Source organism: Cetorhinus maximus, unplaced genomic scaffold (genome assembly GCF_964194155.1).
Source record: "Cetorhinus maximus unplaced genomic scaffold, sCetMax3.hap1.1 HAP1_SCAFFOLD_699, whole genome shotgun sequence".
Classification (NCBI taxonomy): Eukaryota; Metazoa; Chordata; class Chondrichthyes; order Lamniformes; family Cetorhinidae; genus Cetorhinus; species Cetorhinus maximus.
The window spans coordinates 129,492-155,515 of NW_027596641.1; the positions used below are offsets into that span (position 1 = coordinate 129,492).

General features: G+C 40.4%; 1 protein-coding gene across 1 annotated transcript in view; it reads right to left on the minus strand.

The window, feature by feature from the left end:
- LOC144674562 (nucleolar protein 4-like) overlaps positions 1 to 26,024 on the minus strand; it is a 116,552-nt gene that overhangs the window by 65,989 nt on the left and 24,539 nt on the right. Inside the window, exon 3 of the mRNA XM_078535851.1 lies at positions 2,783 to 2,965. Coding sequence (XP_078391977.1) covers positions 2,783 to 2,965 — 183 coding nt within the window. The remainder of the gene's footprint in view (positions 1 to 2,782; positions 2,966 to 26,024) is intronic.

A 26,024-nucleotide genomic window follows, 5' to 3' on the forward strand; every position in this document is an offset into this window, starting at 1 on the left:
CATAATTTTTAAATCTTCTTAAAGCTGGATTATAGGAGGCCCAAACCGCTCTGGAATATCTGTAGAAATGACATTGATGTGCACTCTGAAACAGTTTTTGCAGAAATGCATACAAATGGCTCTAACAACTCTTGTGAGCAATATACAGCCTGTTCTTAAAAGGCTGTAAAGCCTCGTTGTGGATTCCAGGTATGAGGGTTGCACTGGAGGTCATATGTGCCCTTCACCAGCACACCCACATTTGTAATTAAAGGCAACAAAGATCTCAATTTGGTAGGCGATGAGTGCTTATGCAGGTTCAAATGATCAAGTCAGGTTATGATAGCAGGCTCATTGGTACAGATATGTATGAAGGCCTGATTATGCATTAAGCTGGTCTATTCTTCCGAAGAATCCAAATAACAACATGCCATGCTTTACATGGTGTTGCATACAAGCAAAAGCAGCCAGGACAATCATCAATCAATATGGCAATGTGCCTTTAACTATACTTGCAGGCATTCATAGCTGCACCTAAAGGTGAGGAAGTGTCTTCATGCTGTGTTATCTACTTTAAGGATACTATTTTTTAAGCAACGTGCAGTATAAGACTGGCACAGACAGTGACAAGACCACTCGGTTGCAGTCTTATGCCTACTTCCATTTCCTTCATATCTATTTGTCATTTCTCCACGCTCTTGCCTCTTCAGCCTTGGTAAAGAGCTCCTTATGGGTTATTTGCTGTTTGAGACTTTCGAAATTGTTCTCCTCCCGTTGCTTTAAAATTCACCTGCATTAATTTTTCCACGCTACCACTAATGCGCTCTTTACATTTGCCCAACTTAAAACTAGATATATGAATAATGATGCAACTGTGCTGACCCAAGAAATGAGTGCTTTTAGCATCAATTCTACCCTTTTAGATATGACTTGCACCAGTGCACTTACCTCAATAATCGCTCCAGGTTATCTCAAGATCAGAAATAAAACAATAGGAAAAACTTTCCTTCAAAATTGTTCAGTTGTGATTTTTTTGATGTTCTTTCTATATGTAGAAAGAGCTATATTTCTATATTTGGCGCGTGATGGACACTCTCAAAATGTCATATAAATAGATTAATTTTTACCTGCTTCTTGTATCATGGGTTGAGTGGTCCTCTTCTTTGTTGTATGTTTTCTATACATTAATTGTCCTAAATATTTATGATACTTAATTTGGAAAATGCTCAATATACATACACCCTTCAGGGAAAAATATTAAAGAAGGTGAAGAAAGAAAAGAAATCTAAGCATCCTAGTGCATAGCTATCTAAAGGTTCATGCACAATGCTGTGAAGCGATAGCTAGAGTGAATAGATTATTTGGATGCATTTGTAGGACAAGTGACTATAAGACAAAGCATACTATTTTACCCCTATACAAGACCTTGGTCTGGCCTCAGTTGGATTAACTTGTCCAGTTATGGTCCTTTCACATGGTCACTCTGGTACATTCCAACTCAACTGGAACTGCCATCACATGAAAACTTAGATCTTTGTCAATTTTGAAGAAGTCCATGTCCAAACCAAAAGGGTCTGGTATGAAGCCAAGTGGTGGTTCAGCTCGACTAAAACAGGTTTAGTTTAGCTAAATTTAGCCAATGTAAATCATAGCTCTGGTTCAATCCGTATAAACTAAGCTTGTTTGGCTGAGCCAAACAGGCTAGCTCAAAGTCTGGTTCTGGTTCAGATAAATTAAACTCTGTTTGGGACACTAAACACACAGAAAGGCAGTCAATTTGAATATAGGTACATAAAGCCAAAGTAAAGTCTAGTTGTAAACCAGTTCTAATAAATAGAAACACAAATAACCCCAATAGAAATTATTCCCAAATAAACATTTACTCCTTAATGATTGAAAGCTGTCAGAAAAGCTGTTAGAAAACACCAGCTTATACCTTTGTACAATATCTGATCAGCCATTCAACTAAAGTATACAAAATAAAGCAGAAAACGCTGGTATTACATAACAGGCCCATCAGTATCTAGAACAGAGGATAGGTGGGTTAATATTTAGTGTGTGCACTTTGTGTCAGAACTGACAGTTTTGAGAAAGAGACCACACCCTAATTTACCTCTCTTTTCTCCTTGTAGATGTTATTTTACCAACTGTATATTTCTAGCCTTTTCTGTTTTAATTCAGATTTTCAGCACCTGCAGTTTCTTGCATAGCCAAAGTTGTACCCAACCCTAATGATTGTTTCTAGTAACTACTAACACATGCCACTGTATGTAGCAGTGCCGCAAGTCTACAGGAGTGATATGATCACTCTGCAGTGACATCATCACCTCAGTTAGTCTACTACCTCTGAATTAGTTAATAAAAGCAGTTACAATCATGACCTAGTGGACTTAAAAACAAGCATACAAAAGCCCAATTAGAGTTACAGGGACAAAAATCAAAAAGTCAATGTTACAATAATTTCTGGCTAACTCCAGACAATGCAGAGTCCTTCAAAACAGGAAATGTATTATGTCTGAATAGGTCCTATTCCAGCATCAGCTTTAACCGTTGTCTTTCCACAGGTCTAGGAAGGACTAGAATCTATTGATGGAAATGTTGCTTCAGCTTTATTTTAGTGAAGACCCAAGGATCAAATAAATTAATTCTATGGGTTTAAATTATTTCCTATGGATTATACTGCACAAGCCAGTTAATAAGAGTGATGTATTTAAAAAGATTGTAGCTGTTTTGGAGTCTGTGGATCAGTTTGTTCACGGAAGTGCTTTGAAACTGTACACAGGAACCAATACATTGTTCTTACATTGAAGGCCTTCAGCCGCTCAGGATCCATTCCCTCAGAGTCATTGATCTTCTCATTGTCTTCATGGTCATCATGATCGTCATCATCGTCGTCCCCACCCCTGCTGATTGACAGGTCCTCTGGGCAACTTCCTGAAAGCTCATTTCTGCCAGAGTCGTAACTTCCTGAGCTGTAGGGTGGAGACTGGAACAAAAACATTAATCATCAGGTTTTATTTAAGCTTTTGTAGTCATACCCACTCAGTTTGATAGATCCTGATTCTATTAGGTATATGCTTAAGAGTTACTTTCATATACTGGTATTGATTTGTAACTGACATACACAAGGATTGCTACTCTGAATCCAGATGTTTTAATTGTTCGTAATTTGATGTTCTGATGACAATGGCAAAGCCAGTCCAAAATTCAAATATAGGAGGTATTAAATTTAAATGCACAGTTTCTCCCAATGACTCAATTATTTAAGATAGACAGTACTACATTTAAACTCTCGTCTGGAATTGGAATTTGAATCCACAACCTACTGAGACTTCTGTTTTATTTCAAAATATACAACAAAATATAGCATGGCAATGGAATCAAAACTTATTTACTCGAATCCTAGGCTTGATGTTATCATGGGTTTTCTTCCTTTTGTTCCATAGACACTTTCCCATGTAACCACAGCAACTTTCACAAGGCTGATATTAACAACATATGCTAGCTGGAGGTGATTTGTTAATCTTCAAAGTGCCTTTCAAACTGGTCTGTTGTTCTAAGTTACTGTAGTAGAAATTTGTAAGTGCTTTGCCCATTTATCAGGCATGCAACTGGAGGCAAACACAGTTTAGCAGTGAGATTGCCTGTGCCCAATCTACTCAGTGGTTCATCCCAGCATCAAATTTGTGGGCCCAATATTTATAGGTGTCCCGGATATTGGGCCTATCCTCAAGGTTTTTCAGTGATCTCTGTGGCTGATAAGCAAACTTAAGTTTCTGATTTTTTTTCTTTACAGTACCTTCCTATGGGGCTAGGAGCAATAGTGCAATCCAGTCCCCTCTCCTTGGACATGCCCAATAGCAACCTTAATCTGGGTCCTCCTTGTGCAGCAAGCTGCCTGTGGAAGCACAACAAGTTTGACTACGGGCCCTTATTATGTAGAAGAGGTTCAAAGACCAATTGCTATTGATCCATGGGCCTCTTGCTTCAGGCATGCTAACTGCCAAGTGTGGGCCTGAGACTATGTCCAGACTATTTTCTCCTTAATATGTTTATGCTAATGATTGTGTCTCAATAGCTTTATTGAAGTAGGAGATTATCATAGAGACTTGTGTTGCATGCTTCCAATTGATTAACATGGAGTGTTATTTATTGAGAAGTTTGTAATTTTTGACCTCCTATAGAAAAGATCCTTAAATGGAGTTATGTTTCAAGACTTTAGTAGCCCAACCACATCTGGTGTGACTGTTCCTGCATTTCTCTCATAGAAGCTCATCAATTGACAAGACAGCTCTCTTTTCCTTCTTGTCACTCCATATTCATTGACAGAATAGCCTGTGCTCCTCTTAATTTTCTTTGCTTGTTTCTTCCGAGCTCCAAACAATCCATCAATGTTTCAAAATCAATAGTCTCAAAACCATGAAACTACTTCTCTCTCCTCTTTCTTCCCTCCTGCCTACACTCAAAAGAATTTTTAAAGCCAAAGCTTTGTGTCACTTAATTCCTATTTCCTAATGAACTCGTCAACCTTGATGGTAATGAACTTTGGACCTTCATCTAGTTTCTTACAGCAATAACAAAAATGTTGCTGCTTTGCAAGTGAAGTAGTTTCACCAACAGATTGATATTTAATAGGAAATATGCACAACTTATATACAACTTTAAGTGCTGTGCTTCAATGTTCCACTAATAGTTTTTTGCTAAGCACAGTCTGTTCAATGCACGGTACCTTTAATTTTTTTTTTGCAGAGCCACTGTCGCACATGTGTTATCATAAATGGGACAACTTGTGAGCAGCCTGCGTGGTAACTTTTGGGTTCCTGTGCATGCATGCACCTTAGTGGGAACATTGCTGTGCTTATTGATCACACATTGTGAATTTAGTAGTCAATCTCCCACAACATAATCTTTTTTCAGTAGAGTTGCCAACAAACTTAAAATAACAAATATATTTTCCAATTACTGGTGTGAACACAATCTGTGAGGCAAAGACATTCTTACCTATGTGTTGTAATTATAAGCAGGATTAGTTGACTTACATGATATAGTAGGTAAAGTATCTTAACTTTGCACTCCAGGTGGAGAGCTTCACCTGTTGGGAATGTATATCACCAGTTTGTGCACAATTTTGTAACCACTAAGTTTGGAAAATCATGCACCCAAATTTTTTATATGTGCACCCAATGGGTGAGGTTTCCCATTGCATGTACGTAATGGGAATTTGGGTGCTGGGGTCAGTGTTCCAATTTGTAGCCCATACATTTTCTGGTAACCTCATCAGTTAACGTTTCAAGATCAATCTGTTTTGAATTGAAAGACTCAAGGATGTAACTAAAGTACCTTATTCGTTCTCATTCAATTTTTCTAAAAAATTTGAGTTTCGAATCTTTTTACACTGGCTGACCAATCTTTTTTTTATTCATTCAAGGGATGTGGGCTTCGCTGACTAGGCCAACATTTATTGCCCATCCTTAATTGCCCTTGAAAAGGTGGTGGTGAGCTGCCTTTGTGAACCACTGCATCCATGTGGTGTAGGTATGTTTATAGTGCCATTAGGGAGGGAGTTCCAGGATTTTGACCCAGCGACAGTGAAAGAACAGCAATATATTTCCAAGTCAGGTTGGTGAGTGGCTTGGAGGGGAACTTCCAGGTGGTGGTGTTCCCATGCATCTGCTGCCCTTGTTCTTTTAGATGGTAGTGGTCATTGGTTTGGAAGGTGCTGTCTAAGGAGCCTTGGTGAGTTTCTGCATTGCATCTTGTAGATGGTACACACTGCTGATACTGTGCGTCGGTGGTGGAGGAGTGAATGTTTGTGGATGGGGTGCCAATGAAACGGGCTGCTTTGTCCTGGATGGTGTCGAGCTTCCTGAGTGTTGTTGGAGCTGCACTCATCCAGGCAAGGGGAGAGTATTCCATCACACTCCTGACTTGTGCCTTGTAGATTGTGGACAGGCTTTGGGAAGTCAGGAGGTGAGTTACTCTGACCTTTAGGATTCAACCAGCTCGGTCATAGTGCTACTGAGCACTCTTGGTGATGGACATTGAAGTTCCCCACCCAGGGTACATTCTGTGCTGGGTCTGTCCTGCTGGTGGTGTCTGGGATATTGTCTGTAAGGTATGATTCCGTGAATATGACTATGTCAGGCTGTTGCTTGACTAGTCTGTGAGACAGCTCTCCCAATTTTGGCACAAGCCCCCCAGATGTTAGTAAGGAGGACTTTGCAGTGCTTTGGTGGTCCATCTGGTTTCACTCCTTTGAGAGATTTTAGCGGTTTGATACAGCACGGCCATTTTAGAGGGTGTTTTAAGATTCAACCATATTGGAGTCACATAAATGCCAGATTTCCTTCCCTAAAGGGCAGGTGGGTTATCATTTGACTTTTAACTCCAGATTTTAATTGAATTCAAATTTCACCACCTGCCATGGTGAGATTCAAACCCAGGGTCCCCACAGCATTACCCTGGGTCTCTGGATTACTAGCCCAGCGACAATACCACTGCCTCCCTTACATCAGCAGGATCAGCCAAGCCCTGCAAATGACCCTAAGTAATAGAATAGAGAAAGATCAGTTTCACAGTCAAAAAAATACAGGGGGTTCAAATGAGTTCACATCATGAATGAATACAGCTCAGGGCTCTCATGTAACACTGACACCAAGACACTTATGAAGAAGAACTCAATTATGATGATTCAATCTTGGGTAACTCCAAATGCCCGTTCTATCTCAAGTGTAATACAGTTTACGATTATGCAACAGACTATTGACTTGTCCCATGAACTGCCATTAAATGCCTCTGGCTTTCTATTCATTGCCCTTTACAGAAGCATGCATGAAAGAACCATAATTTTAGGTGTGGTAAACTGGATTTATTGCAAGGTGCAAGATCCCTTATTATTAACATTCCAACATACAAACACAATTCAAATGTTAGTGTTAATTAGCTCCTTCATCAAAGCCTGTTCAAGGTGACAGAATGTGCCTCAGGGCTCAGGTAATAGCTTCTTACAAACTAGACATATATTAATACATATTAGGAGCCCTAGTAAAATTTAAAACAATGGGAATTAGGGAAAACACCTCACTGACTTCCCACATAAACACAAAGGCAGACAGTCGTAGTTGAGTGAAGTCAATCATCTTAGCTGCAGGACATCGTTGCAGATGTACTCAGGACAGTGTTCTAATACCAACCATCTTCAGTTGTTTCATCAATGACCTTCCCTCCATTATAAGGCCAAAATAGGGAGTGTTCACTGATGACGGTACACTGTTCAGTCTGTGTCCATTTGCAGCAAGAACTGGACAACATTCAGGCTTGGCCAGATAAGTGGAAAGTAACATTTGTGCCGCACAAATGCCAGGCAATGACCATCTCCAACAAGAGAGAGCCTAACTACTCCCCCTGGACATTCAATGGCATTACCAGCATCAAATCCCCCACCATCAATACCCTGGGGTCACCACTTACCAGAAGACAAGCCACATTAAGACTGTGGCTGCAAGAGCAGGTCAGATCAGGGTATTCTGCAGCAAATGATTCAACTCCTGAACTCTCCAAAGTCTTTCCACCATCTACGTGGCACAAATAAGAAGTGTGATGGAATAATCTCCACTTGCCTGGGTGACTGCAATTCCACCAACACTCAAGAAACTCAACATCATTCAGGTCAAAGCAGCCCATTTGACTGGCACCTGTACACCACCTCTACAATTCACTCCCTCCATGACCACTGCATTGCAGCTATAGTGCGTATCATCTACAAGATGCACTTCAGCAACTCGCCAATGCTCCTTCAACAACACCTCTCAAACCTACGATCTCTACCACCTAGAACAACAATGGAAACAGATGCATGGGAACACCATCACCTGCAAGTTCCTCTCTGAACCACATCCCATCCCGACTTGGAAACATGTCAACATTCCTTCAGCATTGCTCGGTCAAAATCCTGGAACTTCCCCCCTAACAGCACTATGAGAGTACTTCCATCACATGGACTGCAATTATCATATTCTCAAGGCCAACTAGGGATGGGTAATAAATGCTGGCCTTGCCAGCAATGCCTGCAAAACGTAAACAAGTAAAAAAAGAAATCTAGATGTAAGTAATGAACTTGCATATACGTACAACTGCAAGCACTAAAAATGAGTGCTAATATGGCCGCTTCTCTAATGAAACTAAAAGTTTTCTCTAACACAAGGCCATAGTGCCAATTCTTTCAAACTTGTCACAACTGAAACTATCCTTCTGTGACTTCACAGCTTTATAGTGTCATACCTCAAGAAGCATACCTTCAAAACATCATACCAAAATAGGGGAAACAAAACCATGACTGGCACAACTAGCTGCTTAGTTGCCGAAAATCCAATCAATCAAATGTAAATGAAACAGGAGTAGCATGAAGTACCAATAAGTAAAGTTTAATCAGTGGAAGACCAAGAATTAAAACCTATCAATCTTTTTGCAAAATTATGATTCACAACCAGCAAGTGCAACAAAACGCATCAAATTAATTACCAAATTTATTTCCTCAGTTTCCAGCTGCCATTTTCCTTCCTCTCTTGGTTGAGTTTGTGCAGCTAGCAACATTTACAACATAAACATTAAAGACATTAAAGAAATAAATTTTGAAAAATAAATACTAAAAGTATCCACGAAATTGCTCATTAAGTGTTCAAAATGCTTGTGATCAGGTTATCCATACAGGCCTATCCTTTTATCTGGAGCATGGAATTTGAACTGTAAAGCTACCTAGGTATTTTCAGCCCCTGTGAATTATTTGTGTGGGTATGACAGAGGTGCATCATGGAAGTTGTAGTTCTCACCGTGCAAAAACAGAAATGCAATGATCATTGTGCATCGCAACACATGTCACCACAAAGAAAATTTGCAAATTACTGAGAGGCATGACTGGCAGCAAACTTTAAAAAAATCAGTAGCAACGACAGATGCTTGCACCAGGACCAGATGGAATGTTTATGAGGCACTTTGATGCTAACCTCATAAGAACTGTAGGTCGTCATTTAATGAACCAAATCTGGGTCATTATGACTGGCCACTTGTTTAGGTGTTGAGTATTGGAAAAGCTTTGCTGGCTCTTTGCCCATGAACTGAAAACTGCATCCTTATGAACGACATTACAATTTCTGCATCTAAGGGGCTAAAATGGATAGCCCCCAAAAGCTGACGCAGGGATTGTGATACATGATTAACCCTCGCCCATTAGATGCAAGGAAAACAGGACATCATCTACATGCTGTTAGCTCATTTACATGAGCTTAAATGCGTGGTTGACTGGCTCCACACTATCAGCATGGGACCCAAAATCAATAATTGCTAGCGCAATATAAAGTTGATCTGCACAGCTTTGTCCCTCCCTATTCCTGTAGTCAGCTCCAGCCATACAACCACCTAGAACTCTGCATCCCCGCTCCTTTTTCCCTGTCATTGGTAGCTGTGACTTGGGACCATGTTCTATGGTGAAGACATTGGATGGAATTTTCCGGTCCTGCTGCAAAGTCAATGGGCTTTTGGCTGCTCTCCCAAGTTTTCCGGTCCTGCCCGTGCTGATTCCGCCGTGGGCAGGAACAGAAAGTCCTGTCCACTACATAAATGCAAGTTGTTGCTACCATTAGTGTCACATCACATAAATTTAACATATGTGCAAATTATAAATGTACCCGTAGACCACCAGTGGGGCGTCCAAAGCTCCATGGCAAGGTTGCTTGCAAGTGTGACATGAAGGCTCTAAACATCGACTATTGCACTCTAGGAGTCACTAGCTGGCGAAAAAGGGAAATGGCGACATCTCCTGAGGGCTGGTGTGCACTACCACAATGGCCAGTAGCTACAGAAACTTGGCAACAGGCGCCAATGCCGAAAACAACACACAACATCACGTGGCAGCTTCATGTTCGGCACTTGGGGCAGAACCTGCCTCTCAAGGATTGGCCTTCACAGCCATCAGCAAAGGTGCGTCAAATGAAGACCCCTCCACCTAAATGTATTGTTTGCTGTGTGTCCATCATCTCTTGTAGATGGAAGATTGCCAACAACTTTAGATTAAATAATCCAGCAAATGGTGGGATATCTTATTGAAAGAAAAACAACCTGATAATGTTTTTCACCCAATCACATGGTTACTCTGCATAAGTTATAAACAAAGTCTTCTATTTAGCAGTGATATAACAACACAAAGCCCAAGGAGCACAAGTTCAAATGAATCTGCAGTCATCTGACAGAGGTCGTAAAATCAAGTGTTAACCTGTTGGTTCTCTTCGTAAATACTGTTTGACCTGCTTTATTTTCCAATTTTTCTTGTTTTTAGTTCCAATAACTCCCTGTATAGTTAGACTCAATTCCCCTTAAAACTTCAAATTGTAAATTATTTCAAAAGAAACAACATGTAGAATAGGGTGAGTTATGAGATACACAATTTCAAGGTTGATGTGACATTTATAAGCTCTCAAGGTTTGCTTCTGTGGTTTATGGCATTTTCCTGAATGGCCTGATCGTGTAACTGACTTGTAACTCACTCCTACCCTTCCATTATCAAATAAGTTTTGAAAACCTTTATGTACTAGAAATAACTTTTATACTAGCTGCTGAATTGTTAGGTTTTAATAATATAGTTCACACAGTGAGTGACCACTTTTTAAAGGTAAAGTGGTGGCGTAGATGCAGAGATGGTTGACTGAACTGTAGATAGCAGATAATAGGAGTAAATGGATGGTTCTTCGATATAACTAGTAATGTCCCCTAGAATCATCAAAGCATCATCTTTATAATCCCAGGACTATGTGATGATTCCAAATTTCCTATAAGCTTCAGCAGTGACACATGTCAATAAAATATATTCTAAGATAATTTTCTATGACATTACTTTTTTTTTTACAAATTACTGAAGTAAAGTATAAGGATTTTGTACTATCTCCTGTCTTCAAACAGTTCCTAAATTGTACAAGTTTGATTCTTGTGATATTTCAGTACCTTTCCTCTTTATATTATTTCGTCCATAAATAAATTGACCAAATGGTTTTAACCTGTACACACTGGTCTAACGTTGTGTGCTGGGAAACTCACATGTTCTCCCACTAATGGCAGTAAAGGAAGATGCACATGAACATAGGAATAGGAGTAGGCCATTCAGTCCTTCGAATCTATTCTGTCATTCAATTAGATGACAGCTGACTTGTACCTCAACTCCAAGCTTTGGTTTATAAGAGTTTTGGTCTGCTTATGGAAAATGCAGTTACAAATTGAATTCGAGCAATAGCTGGGAAAAAGTTCGAAGTGAAGTAACACTTGTTCATACTGCAGATGAGCAACAGACTAATACAAGATAATTATAGAGGAGGAAGGGCATTCATTAATTCGGCTATTCAAAGTGATTCTAATGTTCCATCATTATAGCATCTGTGTGTTTTATAAATTATTCCAGGGTTTTGTCTCCACTGCTCTATACCTGGAATTTTTTTCTGTTTATTGATCACTTTTTGTCTGGTAAAACTATTTCTTGATATCAGTCTTGACATTACTTTTACTCGTTTTAACCTGTGTTCCCCTAGTTCTACTCTCACAGTTTAATTTAAAGCAATATACACTTAATGATCTTATATAACTCTATAAGATTACTACTCAGGCATTTCCTTTTCAGGATCTAAAGCCCAAAGTCTCTCCAGTCATAGTCATTTCTCAGATCACTGAAAATAGAACTTAGTCTTGTGGCTCTTCTCTGCTCTGAGGGCTAGATTTTACGGCCAGGATCTTTAGGTCGGCGAGCGGGGGGGCGGGGCTCGCACGCCGACACGTAAAGTGACACGGGATGACGTCGGGCGGAACTCCCAATGTCATCCCGCGCCATTTCAATTTTCAGGTCAGCGGGGGCGCAGCCGAATCAGCTGTGCGCCCGCCGACCTGTCAACGGCCTATTGAGACCATTTAAAAACTAATTCAAGTAATTAATGGACCTACCTGTCCAACCTTAAGGTTGGCGGACAGGTCAGGAGCCCTGGTGGGCTTCAGAAAAAGCATGAAACCTCATCCACGGGTGGGATGAGGTTTCATGAGGGTTTTTAAAAATTTAATAAATGTTTGATTTAAAGTGATGGACACGTCCCAACTCATGTGACAGTTTATACTGTCCAGAATCCAGACGTATACAGTGTCACATGAGGGGACATATCAGGGAAATTTTGTTTGTGCACCTTTACCATTTTCAAATTTGGCACCGGTGTCCCTGAGGCAGCACTTAGCCTCAGGGAGATGAGTGCGCTCTTTCACAAGAATGCGCAAAAGAGCGCACTCTCGGCAGAAGGAATCCCCCTCCACCTGCACAGGGAGCGCATAGCACTTCCTGGTGGACGTCATGCTGGGCGGGCCTTAGTTGGCCCGCCCACATAAAATGGCGGCGCGCCCTTGGTCGGGGGCGTCGATCGGAGGCGTGCCTGCCCGCATCTGCTCCTGCACTTCCCCCCCAACGGGGGGAAAATTCTTTCCTACCAGTCCCAAATCAGATGGGAGCAGAGGTGGCACAGAGAAAGAAGAAGGCTGTCGAGCCACACGGCCAGAAGTGCCCCTTCCGTTTCTGCCCTCTCCCATTCTCCTGAGGGCATGGCAGGCCCACTACAGCTAAGAATCTAATTTATATTGTTGTGGGCTCATTAGAGCTTATTTCCATTAAGGTTTCTTTAATTTTCAGTGAGGCAGCTAGAGTTCAGCAGCTTTCTGGTATCAGACCAGGTACGTGGAACCGAGAGCCTTAATCAAGCTTTCTACTTCCACATATGTTAATTTTGTAAAATGCAGCATTCAATTTTTGGTAGATCTCATATGATGAAGATGACTCGATTTTAAAAGTTGTACTTCTTTCCAATGAAATGTTAATGGATAAATTTATATCCCAATGCTGAGACTGGAATCTAGTTTTTTTACATTAAGTTCACTATTTTAGAGAAACCTAACCTCTGATCACTCTTTATATAAACATCCTCTACTTCTTACTTCCACCATAGTTCTCAAAGAATTTACCAGCTTTGGTTCCTGACACTCCAGAATCCAGACGTATACAGTGATCACAGTTAAACAGCTATGGCTTTTGACTCATTGGATAGAGCCCTTAAAGAATTAATGGCCTCAACTTTTGACTCTCCCTATTTACAATTCTCATAAAAAACATCGCTATACAGTTCACAAATAGTTAAGCAGAGTTAAGACTCACCATGTATCAGTTTGGAAAAAAACAGCCTCTCAGAATTTAACTGGTTCAAATTCTAGTTCTCCTTAGCCTTTGATAACTGAGCAGTTTAAATTTGTTCTCTTTGTATCTGGTTCTCAAAGAAATAAATGATTTCAGTTTGTGACTCTACAATCTACATCGTTTTCAGCCATATATTTTCACTTCAAGTAAAAACTGAATATCCCATCCTTTGAATCAGAAAGTACTATCACTTGCCCCTCGCTTCAGTTTTTGCAAACTTAATTGCGGTTGAACGGCATACTCTCCCTTTTTCCTAGGATATACCAATCCCCAGTTCTTTATGTTGTTCTATTGATCAATAATTATATAACTTTGCTTTCTGGTACCTAGCAATTTTTAGCAACAAATATATTGGGGCAAATTCTCCTGTTCTGAAGCTGGACGGAATGGATCAACCTGCCCACTCTGGAGTCAGCCCACCTCCATTCCCATTTCAGGTCTGCCGAATTGGATGGCAGCAGGCCTGTGACGGAGGCAGGTTCACGACCCGAAACTGAAATCACCTCCTGGTTCCCAACTCCGAGAGGAAAATCCAGCCCTGAGTGTTGTCTTAATTTTTGCAACTAGAACTGGATGCAGTATTCATGGAGCTTCCCTGTTTTGTTTTGTTTTGTTTTCCCCATTGCCCCTTTTTCATTTTCATTTCTTCATTTCCAGTGGTCCTGTTTGATTTTACTTCCCTCTAGAGCCTCTTTTAATTATTATTTACTTTGGATTTGTTTCATACTTTTAACTTCCCCCTTTGTTGTTGAATTAACTTTGCTGCTCTCTATTTAATAAATTTGTCTCTATCTTTGTTTTTAAGATTTCCTTACTTATTAGTTCCTTTTAGTTGTTTCACTTCCTTTGTTTCACCTTTTCTCATAGAAGCTCCTTGCTGTTCCTTGCCATGTTGTTCCAAAGGTTTTGGAGCTATGGGGGTTTTCTTCTGATGCTGATAGTTCCTGATCAAGCCTGTATTCTCCTTAATCCTCTATGTGAAGTTTAATAGTCCTTGGCATTTTTCCGCATCAAGGTATTAGGATTAGTAATTTCAGATCACAGGGAGCTCTCTGAGGTTGCAGCTATTCTGGTGAACGAAAGTTGAGTTTAACTTATTCTGGTAAGGCATTGATTAATGTATTTGCATAAATTTCTGTCTGTCCTATTTCAATGTGGCCACCAGCCCATTTAATTTAAACAAGCTAATAAATAAATGTACAAAGGAATTTTGTGCTAACTCTTTAGGTAGCGTACCGCCAAAGGATATTTAACTCTTTAGACATTAAGCAACTGATTACATGAGGGAGTTCAACTGACATCATGTAGGGAATGATTGGAAAAAAAATTCTGGTATCTGTTATTTGGTTATGGTTTTTGCTATTTCACTATTCTGACATTTCTATATTATCCATTTATACCAGTGAATCTTCTAGGTTCTTGTTCATGATTAATGAGAGGAAATGGTTTGTCTTTTAACTGTGCTTGTTGAACAGGCAAAAGAAGATATTGTGCCACATCTATAGCAAGCAAGTAAAATTAAAAGGTGGTTATTGTGTTACTCATTGTGTTAAATATGGTTATGTTACTCATTGATTTCAATGACTTTCAGTGTGACAGCAATACGAACCCAAGAATGTTACTGCATTATTAGCTGATTTCTTGTGATGTTGCACACAGAAATCAACACCAAATTATGATCTTCAGGTGAAGTGGGGTTAGAGAGGGGGATAATAGATCCTGAGCGCATATATACCATTCAGTATCTATTTTGTCTGTCTGTCTTTATTATTATACTATTTTCTGTACAATTTCCTATGCCCAAATTTATAATGGAAAACTACCCCTACAAACTTATCGCACAGTAATTACACTCTCCAGCCAGTGGTGGCACTGCCGCACCTCCATTGGAAGAAGGGTCAATTACAGTGTGACAATTTTTTCCAAGCAGTCATTATAAATGCAGACATCAGCATTTATAAAACAAAAAAACTAACACAAAGTGCAGAGTTAGATTTTTGATATAAAGATGGATGTTCTGTCTCAGGAACTATTATCTTGAAATTTCATGTAATATGATTCTGCCAAAGTAAAACCATTCCTTTTAAAATATTTGACAGGAAAGGCAGCAGAACAGCTGCTTCCTTGGCAGCAGGGAATGGGTTCAAGCTCCATGGCTGCAGGGAATGGGTTCAAGCTCCATGGCTGCTTTGACTTCAGTTTGTCACTATTGGGATTTTCCCAGTTTGCTTAATGAAACGTCCGGCTGTGGCAGAAGAGGGAACAACAGGCATTTCAGCTCATTCCATGACATTTTTGTCTTTTGTTGCACTATCATCGAGTCCCCTAATCAGTGATTATGCAATATTGCACTTGTACCATTCTGTGCTTTGAGCTGAGAAAGATTGTATGGAACAAGAAGACCCTACAGAGAAAAACAAATCATAAAATCATACATCTTTATTTTTTATTACTAAAACCTATTTTTTAAACATGAAATTTGATTATTTTTAATATCTGATCGCATGTTATTTAAAAGTTTTATTTTGACTGCAGAAAACAGTTATACTCGTATGCAGTTTACACACAATACAGGCAGAACAATTGATAATTACTGTCCCGACTTGTTTCTAGCTAATCAGCGTCAATCTGATCTGAATTCCAATTTTTACTAGCATATACAATACTGCATAACGTGAATTTCAGGGTAACATTTTTTGTAAGATCATTGCCACCAATTGCCACTTTCATTAAATAATTAAAACTACAATGTAGCTTTGATTGCACATGCACTAGTAAATCTCTCTTCTCCATCATTAACTACTTCTTTTAAAATGTTACACATTAGAAAATATTCTCGAATAAAGTGTCAGAGCACAAATTTGTTGCAGTCTGTTTTCAGGCTGGTAGCTGACAATGTGTTTCCAGCATGCACCAAACAGGAAAGGCCCAGGTCTTGTGGGCCAACGGTGGCAATCAGAGAGCTATGGAGCCAAGAGAATCACTCTTGCTCCTCACTCTTCCATAGGCAAGTTTAAAAACAATTTTAAAAAGTCACCTTTTTTGAGAGTGGATACTGCTTAGGCTGTAGCAATCACTATGGAAACCACAGCAAGGCAGGGCCAGTCAGCACTTGTCAATTTCTTGCAGTTGGGGGGTGGCAGAGGGAGGTGGCAGAGCTAACATAGGTGCGAGGCCCCTTATTTGCATGTGTTGAAGCTCTAAGTTGGGTGCTTTGGGGACCTATATGAAAATATTGGCCCCTTTGCACAGGGTGTTTTGGCTTTAATATGGTAATTTTGTGCCCGTCTTATGCTTTTAAAACAGGCACAAGGATCAATTTCTACCCCACAGTCGTTTGAAAGGTCAGCTTTATAAATCTGTCACATCCTGCAATTTTATAGATCCATGTTAAAAGAAAGAGTCCAATAAATGAACACTGTACCTTACCTTCATTTATATCATCTCATATCATTCATTTTTATTATTAAAGCTATTTACGTTTTACTACAGTAATTTATCTACTCATGCACCTGCTTCTAGTGCACTGCATTCAGTTATCATGGGAGCAGTCAGGATTTTTACAATGGAATAGGTGTTTGAGATTTATTTCCCATGGCAAGACAATAGATATTAATAAATTGCTGAGATATTAATAAATTGCTGAATGTTTGGATTCAGAAAAGTGGTGTGGTGGGTGAGGTATAGGATTTTATTATACCTGCCATGTGTATGTAGATCACTTGTTGATGACAATTAACACCTGAGACTTACCTGAAATTAATATACAATTCATAGCAACAAAGAAAAACACAAGAACTTTCATATCTTTATGTTCTTATTACCTTAAAATGGGGGTAACTTTAAGCAGATGTGGTTCCAGCATGGACATTCCTCAATGGAAGCACAGATTGCAGAACTGGCCCTGACAAGATTTGGTTTGATGTGACAGGTAGGTATGGAGTCAAAGCCAGAGCCATGTATGTACTGATGGACAAAGAGAGAATGGTTGCAGTTTTCCTGGCATTAAGCTGAATAAAGTTTTGTCTCATTGAGATCTTAATGTCAGGCAGGCAGTTAGAGAATATAGCAACATCTTTGGGACTAATAGAGGAAACAGATCTTGATCAAGTGTGTGGTAGGCAGAACATCTTTTTGGACTGATAGCAGCATCCTGTTAGTGGAAAGTACCACTCACATAGCCACTGCATTGTAGCAGCATGTAATGGCTTCCTTAACCTTTAGTTCAAATTTTTGAGATACTTTGCCTTTCCAGGGTAATTTGAGGTAGATTGGGCACTTTTCAGGTGTGAGAGTAATGGCCTTTGCCCCATTTACATGTTTGCATGATACACAGTGAACAATGATATGATCAGGATAGCCATTGTATTACAGGATAGCTTTGATGTTCTCTATTTTTGCATCAAGTTTGCAAGGCGAGGAAATGGCTAGGGCCCTATTTACAATAATGGCCATAAGGCCAATCTTACAGTGTAGAGCTATACAAATTCCAGTGTATATATTGACTGGTGAAGATACGCTTGTGGTAGAGAATAGTGGAGAACCCACTTGTGGATTCCTTAACTAGCCTAGTGAGGAAAGGGAGCATGTTAGATTGCTCCACCTCAAAAGCGAATTTGAGTGCATGATACAGCATATTAAGGTGTTTAAGGAAATCCTTACATGCAGCTGCAGGTTCAAAGATCGCAAACACATCCTTCAGTTTTTCGTAATAGGCAAAGTACAGAACATACTCAACCAACCTGCACTTGCAAAACCCAAAACAAAATACCTGTTAGATGTGATTCTGCAATTGGGCAGCACTTGATGAAGAATCCTGAATGTGCTAATAACTACGCCAACAAGCAATTTAAGATAATCAGCCGAGCTTGTAATGTGGCTCATTTATGGCTGCTAGAAGCACCTGGTCTCTACAAACAAAAGGAATATGTTCAAGCCTTGTGCCTTTTTTGAATTACCAGGGAGCTTCAGGAGCCTATAATTCCCCATTGCTTTCTTCATGGCAATGCCTTAGCCAATCAGAGTCAACTTGCCAACCAATCAGCACCCTTTCGTCCTGTAGCATAAATTGTTGTGCTTGTTTGAAATTTGGTATTCTTTTGTTTGTGCAAGATGAAAAGCTTCAGCCACATGTCTCTCTCTTCAGCAATATAGATTGATATCTATATGTCATCAATGTGCTAATTCCTTTTCCTGAGCTGTTTGCCATTTTGCATATTTGGGTATGTTCTAGCCAATGTTGTCAGAAAACTGTACAATATGTAAAGCAGGCAAGGCTTCTCACTGGAAGTGTAGAAGTCAGAAAATTACCTTCAAAGTTATCTTATTTGCATTAGAAATCACACTTGTGTATAAACAGAGTGTTTATGTAATTAACCTTTCAATATAAATCCTTTAATTCTGATATGTTTCAATCATTTTTTATGCAGATACATCACATGAATGAAGCTAAAACTTATACACCAGATTGTATAGTAGGCTATAAAAGCAAATGCCAGCTAAAAACAAAGGGCAGAATTTTGCCGTTGGCGAGCAAGGGGTGGGGCCCACTCGCCGACGCGTAAAATGATGCGGGATGATGTCGGGGAGGGAACCCCTGATGTCATCCCGCCCCATTTAAATTTTCAGGAAGGCGGGCCCGCAGCAAAATCAGCTGCAGGCCCGCCAACCTGTCAATGGCCAATTGAGGCCATTGGCAGGATCATTTATACAAATAAAGGACCTGCCCGTCCAACCTTAAGGTTGGCAGGCAGGCCAGGAGCCCCGGCAGGCAATAGAAAAAACATGAAACCTCATCCACCGGCGGGATGAGGTCTCATGCAGGGTTTCAAAAATTTTAATAAAGTTATTATGTAAATTATGAACATGTGACATTGTCACATGAGAGGGACATGTTAGGGAATTTTTTTTCTTCTATTTTTCATATTTTTCAACGTGGAAGCAATTTCCCTGAAGCAGCACTTAGCCTCAGGGAGATGTGCGCTTTTTTGTGCGCATGCGCGAAAGAGTGCACCCTCGATTTTGGGGAATCCCCCCGCCCGCACAGGAAGCGCATAGCGCTTCCCTCCAGACGTCACACTGGGCGGGCCTTAATTGGCCTGCCCACGTAAAGTGGCGGCAGGGCCCACTTCTCCGGCAGGGATCGTCTCCCCACCCGCTGGAGATTGGATCGGGCCTGCCTGCCCAACAGGCAGAAAATTCTGCCCTTTCGTGTTGGTTACCTATAAGAACTTTAACACAGCCGATGTTCTACAAATAAGATATAAAAATCCCATAGGTGCACTTAGCTTCAAGAGAGTCATTCACAGGTTTATTCTGAAAGAATATATGAAAAGAACAATTTAGATCTAAACTTACGACTATAATTGTGCTGGAGGCATTTTGCTCATTTAACGTCAATTTATTCCACTCGGGGTGAAGATGATCCCATTACTATAAACTTATGGGAACTTGTGATAGCTTGCTATTTATAGGCATAAAGACTGACATGTCATATGGAAGCTGTGCACAAGCTTTACAAATTGTTTACGAAGAAAATAAATGCAAAGTAACCCCCCACAGCCATTTAGAATGTTGACTGCCTCTTCTCTCACCAGTTCTCTAACATCCAGCTGATTTGCTGCAATAGATGAACAAATGCACCTAATTTATTGCATACATGCATCTAAATTCATATTTGGACTTCGCTTGCACCATACTGAACTATGCATTTTTAGCCTCCATCCTGAAACTGCTGACCAAATTACTAAGTTTCCTGACCAAATGGTAAAGTAATTGAATTCAAATTACCTTAATTTTATTTACTTAACAATTACAATTTGTGGCCTTAAGGTGACACAGCTGCACCCTAAAAGGAATAATACAGTGTATAATACACTGTCCTTGTAAATAGTGTTCTATTTACTGTGAGCAAATCCACGGGGGGTTCTGCTAGTAACACAGTAAGGTCACCTTAACTTTTATAGAAATAAGTTCAAGTTCCATCAGTGCCTGATTTTCTAACCCACTAATCTATAGTTCATGCTGGGTAAAAGTTATTATAGAATTGTTTTGCATTTGTAACACAATGTGACATTTGCAATATGATAATCTGTGCATATTGATATACAGGTTTTAATTTATTTTTAATATTCCCGAACGTATTATTGTATTTTTTTCTAAAATCTTTTTCTCTAAGACTTTAATGAAAAGAATATTTAAACCACTAAACAGCTTGCGAGCTGAATTTAATTAAATTATTTCTGTAATTTTCCTGAATAAATTGAGCTCGAGGAAAGGACACAAATTTGATTGTCTATTTCCTGACTTCAACTCTTGTTGCAGAGGACAGGGGAAAATCATACAGCCGGTCATCCTGAATTTCCTAGCAGTTCAGTTGGAAAATAGCATCAGTGGAGGTGTTAGAGCAGGCTATCTGATTGCTTTTCAGTCAAAGGTAGTGCCTGTCTTGAGCAAGTGGTGCGGAACAAGGAAATAACACGGTGATTGTACACAGGGCCAGTGCAACCACTGGGCAAACTAGGCAGTTGCCTAGAGAGGCAAAATTTGGGAGGTGGAAAAAAGAATCTTAATGCACTATTCATGAAACTACATAAAGTAAACAAAGATGCTTCAGCAGTGGGAATGGAAGGTCTAGATCTATTGATGTACATCCACATATACAGACATACATATAGATTTCCTTGTATTTACATTGCAGCCTTTCCCAAAATTTCACATTATATTCCTCATTATGCGATAATTTTACACATCTGTACATCTATATGACTATTCCAAAACTGCGAACCAATGAATAATATCACAAAACACAATTTAATCTAGCCCACTCTATTGTAATGATTATTGATTTTCTAAATTGCACATAAAATCATCTAGTACCTGTTGCAGGAACACATAGATTACATTATGTGAACCATATTACACATTATAATGCATTTCTTCTAGTACATGTCCTGTGAAAAGTGTAGAACAATGAGAATGTACAATTAGTATCTTAAGATTCTCCTTTTTCATGTAAAACAAATCTGTAATTAGAACTGCAGAATTTTTGTTCATGCTAATGCACAATGTTCATTTTTGAAAGTTAACTCTGGGGGCTGGAGGTTCGTCGAGGGCGCCCAATACTCTTGCACCAGCTCTGTTTGTATATGCACTCTCATAAATTACTTAAAAACACACTTTCCTTGGAATACAGCTACAAACTACTACTATCCATTGAAGGGTATCACTTACATCTAAGTGTTTGTAATTCTCAGCTCGCAGGACACAAGTTCAGTCCCACAACCAACTGTCACTTCAGTTCATTTATCTCTTTGGGTCGCGTTTTAACAGCTTATGTCCCAGGTGATAAGTTAATTAACGTACAGCAAATTATAATGTAACAAAGGAGCTTTAGCTTTGAGCCTATCATTTTTCATAATGTTTTGGCAAAATACTTGCCTTCCATTAGACAAAAAATGAATTATCTAAAACAGTAAGCTCCAAATCACAATAAATATGGTATAGAATAAGTGTATTCTGTTGTATGAATTTTTCTACTTACTTTAAAATTTCCCAACAAATGATGAATTAGCTGAGAAGAGGCAGAAGTTTCAGGGCGCACAGCCAACTTGTAATTTTACACTAAGATAAAAGCAAAAAACTGCGGATGCTGGAAATCCAAAACAAAAACAAAAATACCTGGAAAAACTCAGCAGGTCTGATAGCATCTGCGGAGAGGAACACGGTTAACGTTTTGAGTCCGTATGACTCTTCAACAGAACTAAGGAAAAATAGAAAAGAGGTGAAATATAAGCTGGTTTAAGGCGGGGTGGGACAGGTAGAGCTGGATAGAGGGCCAGTGATAGGTGGAGATAACCAAAAGATGTCATAGACAAAAGGACAAAGAGGTGTTGAAGCTGGTGATATTATCTAAGGAATGTGATAATAAAGGTACAGATAGCCTTAGTGGGGGTGGGATGAGGGGAAGGGATCGAAATAGGCTAAAAGGCAGAGATAAAACAATGGATGGAAATACATTTAAAAATAATGGAAATAGGTGGGAAAAGAAAAATCTATATAAATATTTAGAAAAAAGGGGGATCGGAAAGGGGGTGTGGAAGGAGGAGAGAGTTCATGATCTAAAATTGTTGAACTTAATATTCAGTATGGAAGTCTGTAAAGTGCCTAGTCGGAAGATGAGGTGCTGTTCTTCCAGTTTGCGTTGAGCTTCACTGGAACATTGCAGCAGGCCAAGGTCGGACATGTGGGCATGAGAGCAGGGTGGAGTGTTAAAATGGCAAGCGACAGGGAGGTCTGGGTCATACTTGCGGACAGACCGAAGGTGTTCCGCAAAGCGGTCACCCAGTCTGCGTTTGGTCTCTCCAATGTAGAGAAAACTGCATTGGGAGCAGCGAATGCAGTAGACTAAATTGAGGGAAGCGCAAGTGAAATGCTGCTTCACTTGAAAGGAGTGTTTGGGCCCTTGGACGGTGAGGAGAGGGGAAGTAAAGGGGCAGGTGTTGCACCTTCTGCAGTTGCATGGGAAGGTGCCGTGGGAGGGGGTTGAGGTGTAGGGGGTGATGGAGGAATGGACCAGGGTGTCCCAGATCTCTGTGGAATGTGTTTGGTGGTGGCATCATGCTGGAGTTGGCGGAAATGGCGGAGGATGATCCTTTGAATGCGGAGGCTGGTGGGGTGATAAATGAGGACAAAGGGGACCCTTTCAAGTGAAGCAGCATTTCACTTGCACTTCCCTCAATTTAGTCTACTACATTCGCTGCTCCCAATGCGGTTTCCTCTACATTGGAGAGACCAAACGCAGACTGGGTGACCGCTTTGCGGAACACCTTCGGTCTGTCCGCAAGCATGGCCTGTCGCTTGCCATTTCAACACTCCACCCTGCTCTCATGCCCACATGTCCGACCTTGGCCTGCTGCATTGTTCCAGTGAAGCTCAAGGCAAACTGGAGGAACAGCACCTCATCTTCCGACTAGGCACTTTACAGACTTCCATACTGAATATTAAGTTCAACAACTTTAGATCATGAACTCTCTCCTCCTTCCACACCCCCTTTCCGATCCCCCTTTTTTCTAAATATTTATATAGATTTTTCTTTTCCCACCTATTTCCATTATTTTTAAATGTATTTCCATCCACTGTTTTATCTCTGCCTTTTAGCCTATTTCGATCCCTTCCCCCCACCTGACCCCCACTAGGGCTATCTGTACCTTTATTATCACATTCCTTAGATAATATCACCAGCTTCAACACCTCTTTGTCCTTTTGTCTATGACATCTTTTGGTTATCTCAACCTATCACTGGCCCTCTATCCAGCTTTACCTGTCCCACCCCCCTTAAACCAGCTTATATTTCACCTCTTTTCTATTTTTCCTTAGTTCTGTTGAAGAGTCATACGGACTCGAAACGTTAACTGTGTTCCTCTCCGCAGATGCTGTCAGACCTGCTGAGTTTTTCCAGGTATTTTTGTTTTTGTTTCGTAATTTTACACGTCGGTGAGCAGACCCTGCCCCCGTTCGCCGACCCCAAAATTCTTCCCCTAAACAAAGTATCTCAGTCTCCAAATTAAAACATCGTTACAGATTTGCACTATGTGCAGTAACAGTCGGGAAAAGCGACATTTTAACCCCCCGGCCGCAATGGCAGCTTCTCACGCCAAATCATCCCAATCCCACTACATTAATCATGCATTCCCAGGAAACACGCCATTTCAACGGTGGGTAGGTTCTGATTCACCCGCCACTTTATCATGCCGTGCACCACATTTAAAGTACAGCCACACACAAACCTCTCAATGCTTCCAGCCCAGGACTGCTACAAAGAAGACATGGCCCCGAAAGGCAATAAAACTGTTATGGCACAGTGGTTGGTAAATGCTGAGCTGTTCAAATCCCAGAGGGAAACTTGGAACAAATGCCACAACTATTTTACAATTTGTATTTATTTCGAGATGCGTTCCTTGAATTCAGTAGGAATAAGACTGAGTCTTATAGGTTTCTTACAAAACTAAATTAAACCTTTATTGATAAAAAATAATTTTAAGTACATACATAGGTTTACAAATTACTACTATGGTAGCTCCTAGCTCCCCTAGTTAATCTGACTCTCAGTTACATCTCTGTTAAGGCAACTATAAAACACATAAATTTTAAAAGACCCAGGCAAAGTAACGCGATACCCTGAACAGTCGAATTCAAAGTGAGTTTTCTTCACTTCAGTTCGTGTAGACAGCAACATGAGGCTGAGAGGCTGGAGGCTTTTCACACTTGTCAGATCTTAGAATGCCTTCCTCTTACTCATCTCCTTTATACAGGTTTCTCCTTTTTTAATGTAAATCCCATTATTTCAATATGTCTTTTCAACTCTGCTTTTCTAATAATAAAAATCTTTCATGATACCAATTTTATCAGTAAGCTTTGGGAAAAATAAACACACTGTTTGGCTTTTTCTGGCTAAGTGTAACATTTCACCACCTCTTGAAATTCAAATTACTCTGGTTTATCTAAAAATGCAAATTTTCCCTTTACACCTCACACTCTAAAACTTCAGCCATGTCTACCTATTTAACATTTCAAACCTAGCTTCTCGTCTGATAAATCAAAGCCTTCAGACCAGCTGTCTTTAATTAAATTAAATTCCACACCCACACACACTATTCCTGCCTTGTAATAAATTCCAATAACATTATGAAAATTATTATATTTTCCTGACAGACTGCAGCCCCCAGGTTTAGTGAAGCTTTTTTCGAATGTATTTTAGATGCTGTGGTGGCCTGCCATCCTCTACCCCCACACCAGCTTGGTAGGCAATGGCAATGGTGATCAGTGCTAATGGTGTACAGAAGAGGTTGGCCATCCAATGCAGATAGAGGATGAATGATCTCATCTGTGCTGCCAGGGTAAGGCAACCATCTCATCACTCTAAACTCACACACTCATGCCCACCAGACATTCACTGGCATCTCACTCACTGTCAGCTCAAGGGATATCACCATCCATTCTCTCTAACATACCCTCACATGTCCATCTGGCCCCATCTCCTCTGGATATTGCCTCCTCAGCCGTCATCTTGAGGCCTCTTGCACAGTTCAACATGTGCCCCTACACACACCCTGGGAGGCCTTCCTTCCCCAGTACAGCGCTCGCCCTGCAGCCTCTTCCCTTGCCTGAGGCCACTTCTCCCCAGTCCCCAAGCAGCTGTTGAAAAGCCACCCACGCCTTAAGGTTGATCCGGTAGGTAGAGACCTGCCTGTGAGCCCCCTGAAAAGTGATGTGGTGCTGTCTCCGAAGCCTGGTTGGTACTAATGACTGCGAGTGCTGCCCGAAGCAAGGTAGGCAAAGAAATCAAAGAAGTCCCGAGCAAAGTGCAGCCCGCCAAGTGTGCACCTTATATATGCTGTTGTGAAACATGTCGGCATGTTTTCCCGCCAAATAGGCGGACGATCCAGCTTGGGGGATAATTCTGACAGGCTGGCCTTATAATAATATGCAGATATATTACAATGAGGTTCCCAATGTCTGATGGCGGGAAACGTGGCACGCCATTGATGGGCTGAATGGAAAATCACAAACTGGTTTCACAACGTCATGAAACCGATTTTTGGCCTTCACACCGTATTGTCTGTTCACACTGCTGAGCACGCCCCCGCCAGCAGGCACGGAAAATTCCGCCCAGAGAGTGCTTTCTCTTTTGTTTCAATAAGTTAAAGCCCAGAAATACTACTGGTGGTATTAGCAAGCAAATGCATAAATGTTCCGAAAACATTCCTTTATTTACTATTTTCTA